The sequence below is a fragment of the Sinocyclocheilus grahami genome, unplaced genomic scaffold, assembly GCF_001515645.1.
Source record: "Sinocyclocheilus grahami isolate Dianchi unplaced genomic scaffold, SAMN03320097.WGS_v1.1 scaffold148.1, whole genome shotgun sequence".
In the NCBI taxonomy this organism is placed as follows: domain Eukaryota; kingdom Metazoa; phylum Chordata; class Actinopteri; order Cypriniformes; family Cyprinidae; genus Sinocyclocheilus; species Sinocyclocheilus grahami.
Window position 1 is genome coordinate 1740933 of NW_015505327.1, and position 8799 is coordinate 1749731.

The 8799-nt window shown below is 35.0% G+C and overlaps 1 protein-coding gene across 3 annotated transcripts in view; it reads right to left on the reverse strand.

Annotated features, from left to right (window-relative positions):
* Positions 1-8799, reverse strand: part of LOC107591921 (disintegrin and metalloproteinase domain-containing protein 9-like) — a 44088-nt gene that overhangs the window by 25253 nt on the left and 10036 nt on the right. For all 3 annotated transcript variants that reach the window (XM_016281205.1, XM_016281203.1, XM_016281202.1), the window contains exon 4: positions 4477-4555. In XM_016281205.1, the coding sequence (XP_016136691.1) occupies positions 4477-4555 (79 nt within the window). The remainder of the gene's footprint in view (positions 1-4476; positions 4556-8799) is intronic.

Consider the following 8799-nt stretch of genomic DNA (forward strand, 5'->3'; position numbering starts at 1 on the left):
TAGGGTTAGGTCAAATAATGTCATATTTGCATTAAAAATGACATAACTGAGCGAATGACACTTAATGACAGTTGTCATAAACATGCATAAAACCTCCTTCATATTCATGACATGTGTCATGTCATGATTATGAAGGAGTCATGTCAGTCTTATGCACACCCCTTCAAGTAAAGTGTTACCGAAATGTGTTGTAGATTTAGCATTTTCTTCCTCAGCATTTTTTTAACAACTGAAAAAAATCAAAAGAGAATGGAGACCAACTCTACTGGTGTGCAAGGGATTGTGGGTAAAGCATGCATAATTCTAAAATCTGCCACAAGTATTAAATTATCCAGGCCGTCTTTTGCATTCTATTTTCAACACCCTAAGGTTGTTTTTCTCATGCACAGGTCTATTTTGAGATTTTGGGTTATTTTGCTACACGAATGTCACATGACTATTTTTTAAACACTTAAGTTGCATCAACTTATCTCAGACATACGAATTATTGTTTTTAGGGATGCACGATATATCGGCCACCATATCGGTATCGGCCCATATCGGCTCATTTTTTCTGTTATCGGTATCGGCCTGATAAGAAAATTTGGCCGATATCTTAAAGCCGATAAATAATGCATTATTTCCTTCAGAGACACTTCAGATGCGCGCTGTTCGTTTGCAGCCTTTTGTGCAATTGTACGTTGTAATATTGTGTTTATTTGATGTATATCTGATTTATCTCATATAGAATGCGTTTGGTTAAGTTAAAAGAGCGCTTCAGTTTACCGGTGATCATCTTTAGCTCAGCGCACGCAGCTCAAACAGCAGTGCACAACATTAATAACTATGATTGGGAATGTTGTGTATATAACATTCTAATGAGAACATTATTATAATAAAACGTTGTGAATTCTTTGGGTTTAGTTGCCGTGTTTCAGCGCGTTGTTATGGGAAGAGCGCATCCACAACAGGATCACACATTCTGACTATAGCATGCAATAACTGCGTCATTTTGTACATATATAAGTTGTATTATTATGTTTATGTTGTATTAATATTAATCTCAGGATGCATTTCCTTGAGTTAAATAAGCTGCCAGCAAAACGCTTCAGTTTACCGTGTTCATTCAGCTCTTCAGCTTCAGCTTGAGCTGCAGCTCAATGGCTGCTATTTAAAACAGTGGTATTCATTTGTTACTTTTTCAAAATCATTGATATATTATTAATAACGACAACCACTTGTATTTTTCTCTTATTATTTTCATTAACAATATGGTTTAGTAATTAAAATCATTTAATTATTGTCTGTGCAGAGGCTATTCCGTTTTATTGATCTATGGCACATTCATTTTGATTCTTTACACGTGTAATGATGTCCAGTGACTTGTTTGCATTATTTATGCATTATTTTATTTATTTGTAAGTCTTTTTTATGACTAAATTTGGTAATGGGAGAGTACAAATATTTTTTAAACGTACACCATTCAAACTAGGGCTGCTTATGTTGAAGTGTTTGGGATGTGGCTTTTAATGATGAGACCTTTTTTGTAATCAGGCTCTCAAAAAGTATATAACAATTTGGATATAGATTTATCGGCCAACATATCGGTTATCGGCTTTCAAAAATAAAGAGTAATCGGTTATCGGTATCGGACAAAATTTTCATATCGGTGCATCCCTAGACGCAACCCGGGAAAACTATCGGCATGGATTTTTGACGATAACCAATAGTTCCAGCAATCAACTATCGGTGCCGATTAATCGGCAAAACCGATACATCGGTCGACCTCTACAGGATTGCATAACAAATTATCATGTTAATCTAAATATGAAATACAACTGGCACCGCTCTTTCTGTTTACAACTTTTCAACTTTTCATCATTCAACATGATGTACACTGCAAGGTTTCTGACGTGACAACTGCGTTTATGTGTGGGAGTGAATCCACAATATGATCGTTCTAGTCATTCCTGAAATTGCCATTATTGACATAGTGATACCCACAGCAAGCCAGAGTTAATCATAAACTTGGATTTGCCTTCTAAAACAGGTTGGATTTGTTTGGTTTTGTCAACTCTGTAACTCTTGAAGTTGAAGTCAACTCACATCATGAGATACTGAGCTAGAAAAATGACAAACAGAGGCCTCAGAGCGATGCTGGTGCCACAAAGTCACAGTATTACACTGCCCAGGAAAATCAACCCGTCACCTCTGCATATTAAACTGAAATAGGAGAAAGTATTTCAACATTCAACAATTGCAGTAGGCCTATAATTATTTATATTAAACAAGAGGAAATGCATTCACCCGTGGTATCATAAATGAGAAATAGCACACTAGCTCACATAACACTATTTGGTTTCTTGTTCTGTTCAGACATGCTGCCTTTGTGCATGAGTGTGGTGTTTTGTCCCTTTGTTACATAGAGAGGGTACACAGATAAAAAATAAAGCTGAGCTATTTTTAGACCAGTGCGATGACAATAATTTGCTTAACTATTTCCACACCCCAGCATTTTTGCCCTGATAAAACCTACCCTCAAACCAGAAACCCCCCCCCCCCCATTTAAACTCTTCCTTCACTTGCACTGACAATCTTTTTTTACAAGATCCTAGAATATTCAGTTTATATATTTTAAAAACCATTTATACCTATTACATTTCACACAATCTAATACTTAAAGTTCTCATTTATAACACTAATAATTTAACAGTGTTAAATTGAATCTTTAGCAAATCTGAATATTAATTTTTTATATTATAATGTGATGCCTAAATTCACTAAATTCAGCATTTAAAATGATTAATTCTAGTGTTTAGTGTTTAATTGTTAATTTATTTAAATCGGTCGTTGGTTAAAAGTTATCAGTTTATCAGCCAGAATTTTAAAATGAAGTCCATCCCTTTTTTCAACTTTCAAAGCATCTCATAGAAAGAAATGCTGTACATTTTACATCGTAAAACAGATTTACAGTTCAAAATGAAGATAAAAAGTGTTTTTACACTTTATGCTTGCGAAACATTAGTGCCTTGTGTTCATAGTAAAGAAATTGAGCAGAACTGACTTCATGAATCCATTAAAAATCACTAAAAACAGTTATAAAAAATAGTTTAGAGAAAATCCTTAATTCCTTAATCCTTAAAAATTTCTTACATCTTTTTTTTAAGATTTCACTTGGTTTGATATTTTGATATCTACTGAAGTGTGTGATGACATTCAGATAGTTTTATGTGTTATAAAAGTTTGAATCCTTTTTTGGGGCGACTGTTTATGACGTACTGTATATGACGTGTTTCTGTGTGTGTTAAACACACTGTGCAAAAAATCATTTACAGTGAGTCTTGTAAGACTGGTACTACAACTTCCAAAAGTTGTTGTGCATCTAAGGACAACATGAAGCAGAACAGACTGCAGGATGGGCCTCTGCCATCTGACACACTCTCACTCAATCCATAATAGGTGAACTGAGAGAGCCAGGCAGTGCAATGAAAGAAAGCATGAGAAATCTCAACGGCATGTAGCAAACTGTCAGTGACTTCATTCAGGTCAGGGCCGATGACTCAAATTACATCTCTCAGCAGACATTCATCTCTATATGTCAAGAACTTCACTGGGAATGAACTATATTTTCACTGTTTCCATACACCTCTCTCTACGTACTTTTTCTATGAAGTTTGCGCCTCTATCATTACTAATACTCGTGTAAAATTGGATTCCAGTTAGTGTGAGTAATGCAGCTCTTCCCAGAACTGCTCCACTGCCCTTGGCATCAGATGCTGTGTGAGTGTTGGTCGAGGGGCCTGAGGAAATCGCATCAACAATTACAACAGCAGACAACACCACATTATGATACACGACAGCTGTTCTCACTTCAGCTGTGCCATAGAAACACCGCTAGCAAAGTGGAAATAACATACAGCTAGCTTATGAGCTGAATGCAGTGGTACGTTTAGTTTTTGTGTTATGAAAGCAGCTGATTAAAATGTAAAAAAATAACTGGTTTGTGTGTTCTCTGTCTAAACCACAGTATTTGCGTTCCTGCAATCACATCCTGTGTGTCTGAGCTGTGCATTAAGCCAAATATAAATAAACCAATCCTCAAGCTCTCAGCACAGGCTGAGGGTGATGCTGGGTCGCCATTCAGTAAACAAAAGAGTGTAAAATAGTAAAAGCATCTGACAGAGATCTGACACATCTGACAGACAGGTGACATGGCTTGTTAAAGATTGGAAAAGACATGCTAAAAAAAAAAGAAAGAAAGAGCTTTATTGCCAAGTATGTTTGCACATACAAGGAATTTGTTAAAGTGTCACAAGCTTCCAGTACACGGAGACAACAACAACACACAGATAATAAAAATTAGATGTCTGCCTGGTTTTACATGCTTTCCCTTGTTTTATAGAAACCAGGTGCTGGTGTGATGTAAGTTTTCTGACAACTGGAAAAAAACCTGGGTAAAAACATTCATTCAGTGTTTGTAAGTGTTTGCTGACTTACCATCATGTTTGGTCTCTCGGTGACCAGCGAGCCATCTTTGGAATAAGAGTACACAGTGAAATCCTCTGGAAAAAGCAATCTGAAGGGAAAAAAACACAATGTAAGGATTCATTGTTGCAGGTATTTAATACAGTCTCGCATCATACACAAATGATCAGTACATAGAATGGAATAGATTATCTGTACATCACTAAAAAACTGGTAACATACATTTCAGTTAAAAACTTTTGGGTCGTAAAGTTTTTTATTATATTATATTACATTGAGTTGTTGATTGAAATATTTGCCCTCTGGTGTTCCGAAATGGTATAAGCCAACGGTATAATGATATAAGCCAAGAGGAGACTAGTTTTCCTTTGTTAAACAAAGGAAACTTTGCTTCTTTGCTCCTGTAAACAAAATCTTGCTTCTCGTGAGACTAGCATATTCTCACCGGAGTTTACGCCTACGTCATCCATTGGACATCACTCTCTCATGATCGTGCAAATTTTTCTTACAAAAACGCATCAATTCGCTTCAGGAGGCCTTTATTCCCCCTCCGGAGCACTTTTTATGATGGATGGATGCACTTTATTGGACTTCTTTTGGATTATTGAAAAATAACACCCATTCACTGCCATTACAAAGCTTGGAAGAGCCAGGACATTTTTTTTATATAACTCCGATTGTATTCAAGAAGAAAGTCATATACACCTAGGATGCCTTGAGGGTGAGTAAATCATGGGGTAATTTCAATTTTTGGGTGAACTATCCCTTTAAAAACGGCAAATCCATCCTATTTTGGGTAAAACTAGGAAAAAATAATGCTTCTCTCAAAAGAAATTTGAAGTAGACATATGACAATCCATGTTTTTCTCCAGTGTACAGGAGTTTTTTTGTTTTGTTTTGTTTTAAAAATCACATTTTAAATTGAAAATCGCAAAACACACTCTGATGTGCCAAGCCACCAGAACCAAACTGAAACCCGTAGTTTTTGCAAGGTATGTATTGAACCGTGGGCTAACTCTATTGTTGCATCCCTACCAAGAATACTGACTACTTTGCTGTTATGCCAACATTCAGTTATTTAGTGTTAAATTATTGTAGATGGGTTAGGTGGCTTAGGTTTTATTGTGAATTTGTTATGTAAATTTGTTGTGTTTTGTATTTACTCATATTTATATTTACATATATTTTAAATTTTTTATATATTGTTACATTTATTTATTTTTTCTCAATAAAAAAAACATTCTTTAATGTCATCCACCGTTGACTTGTGTGGTTATTTTTTTTTAGTATCAGTAAAGGCATTGTTTAGGCACCGGAACCATTTTAAAAGTATCGATTTGGCACCAGTATCGTAAAAAACCCCAGACGATACCCAGCCCTAATATTATATTATATTATTGCAAGGATTTAATTGCATTAAATTATTTAAAAGTGACAGTAAATACATTTATAATATTACAAAAGATTTCTATTCAAAAATCCTGAAAAAAAGTATCATGGTTTCCACAAAGATATTAAGCATCACGACTGTTTTCAACATTGATAATAATCAGAAATCAGCATATCAGAATGATTTCTGGAGAATCATGTGACACTGAAGACTGGAGTAATGATGCTGAAAAATTCAGCTTTGCATCACAGGAATAAATTACATTTAAAAAATATATCAAACTGTAAATTTATTTTAACATATAAATTTTTTTTACTGTATTTTACTCAGATAAATTCAGCCTTGGAGAGACTCTTACTGACCTCAAACTTTAAAACAGTAGTTTATACACAAGCTTGTATATCTTGCATATTCCTGATGCTTTATAATGTCTTATAATGATCCTATCAGACAAATATTTAGTAAGTTCATGTAAAACACCATGTGTCAGAAAACCTGAACAGATCAAAAATCAGGTTTGAGCATGAGCGAATGTGGAAAACATGACCAAAGGCATTAGAGGGCAACAGCACCATGACCCTGTGACATTTAGTCACAAACAGCAGCAGGAAAGAGAGCTGAGAGGAAGTGCCAAGTGAAGTAGTGTGTGTAGCTCTGAGAGAAGATTACGAAAAAATATTGTGCAAAAATATTTCAGTGCAAAATCCTGCGTCATATTCACTAACCTCCTACAATCCAGTTCAGCCATGGCGTTAAATGTGTGTGAGTGTTTAAATTAAGTGACAATCATACTTTTCAGTCTAAACATACCTCTTTGCATGTTGTCATTTGTGCTTTAGCGCTATATGCCAGGTGGATTTTACATTATGCTTTTAGCGCCCACAGAAAGCAGGCGGTAAAAAAAATTCTCATAAAAAGAGATGCGTTCAGGTGGCTTGATTGCAGTGGCAGAGCGATGCTGTTTTGCATAATTCCTTCGGTGTACTAAAACAACGGAGAAACTCTTACTAAAGATTACATCATTTAAAATCACGTATCCCTTCTGGAAGAATCATTTAATGTCTGATCTAAATTGATGAAGACTAAAAAGAGAGCAAATTGCTCTGTGTAGAAATTCTCTCAATTATTCAGTGATAATTTTGTTTCATTTATATACTAGTTTTTATTTATGTATTTTCATTTTAGTTTAAGTTTTGGTCATTTTGTTTTTGTTTTTTAATTATTCCTATTCTATTTCTTAAATGTATTTTTATTTTAGTTTTAAATTATTTCAGTTAGCTGAATCGATGATTTTTTTTGCAATTTAGGGCATGAAAAAAAAACAGTAGTGCCAACTTTGGCCATTGAGGCACTGAAAGCAATTAAAAATACATTAAATATAAATAAAGAGCAAAAAAAAATTTCTTAATGGATGCACAAATTTGGAGGGGAAAAACCCACTTCAAATATGAGCATTATTAATAGCAATACTTTTGTTCAAACATCAAAGTTAATAAAATTATAGACTAAATTTCCAAGAATATAAATAAAATTGAGTCCCATCTCACACATTATTTCCTGAAAAACCCGTGTCACATTACAGAAGTTAAATGTGTTGCAAATACAGTTTTATCATGTCTTTAGATTTTGTTTATGATCTGGCTTTTTTTTCTCAGAAATGAAGATTTCAAGGTCCTCTTTTCTGCTTTCTCATCCTTTCCTATGAATACTGACAAGGTAGACGCAATCATACAGATACACTCTTAAAAATAAAGGTGCTTCACGATGCCATAGAAGAACCTTTTTGTCTAAATGGTTCCATAAAGAATCTTTAACATCTGAAGAACCTTTCTGTTTCACAAAAGGTTCTTTGTGGCGAAAGAAGGTTCTTCAGATTACAAAAAGGTAAGAAAGAGATGGTTCTTTAAAGAACCTTTGACTGAATGCTTCTTTGTGGAACCAAAAATGGTTCTTCTATGGCATCGCTTGAAGAACCTTTTGAAGCACCTTTATTTTTAAGAGTGTATCACAAAGATCAGACGTTCAAGTTTCCTGAGCACAGTGGGCTTGTTCTAAGACTATTTAAGATCTTAGATGATCTGAGGAGGCCACACACTGTGTAAAAAATGTAATATCTGCTGATGAGCTGACCTTTATTTCACATCTCCTCTGCAACAGACGGTGAGCATAGCTGGAAATCGTCTTGAAGCACCTTTATTTTTAAGAGTGTATCACAAAGATCAGACGTTCAAGTTTCCTGAGCACAGTGGGCTTGTTCTAAGACTATTTAAGATCTTAGATGATCTGAGGAGGCCACACAGTGTAAAAAATGTAATATCTGCTGATGAGCTGACCTTTATTTCACATCTCCTCTGCAACAGACGGTGAGCATAGCTGGAAATCGTTGACTTTTCTGAAAGAATTAACACACCTGCCACAACACATTTAGCACTGACTGTCAAACTCAATGTGCTTTGTGGTCATACATTGTGTGTTATTTATATCCTACATCAAAATGTGAAGCAATTCGCCTTTGTTAATGGTGCAAAACATTTTATTTTTTTTTTACTTCGAAGGCACATTTCCAAAACATCTCCCAGCTCCGGCCCTTCAAAAAAGCAACAAACTGTCAAGCTGAAGGAAAAAAGGATGTGTTTGCTGCTTGAGTATCTAAATATTAAAGTGAAGAGCACAGAATGTTCTGGATCTGCAATAGGGGAGTATTGGGGGGTTTAATCCAGCATCTACCTCAGTACATTGGGACACATTATGTGAGGTAACATTCTCAAACCGGAGAAGTGAAAAGTACACACCTCAGCTTTATTCAGCTGCATGACAAATCTGCAATACTTCTGAAGCAACTTACAATACATTAAACCTACTGAATACACTGACTAGCTTGTAGTATCTTTGAAATAAAGAGCTTTTAGAATGTTAAAAACCTATAGGGGAAAAAAACATAAATA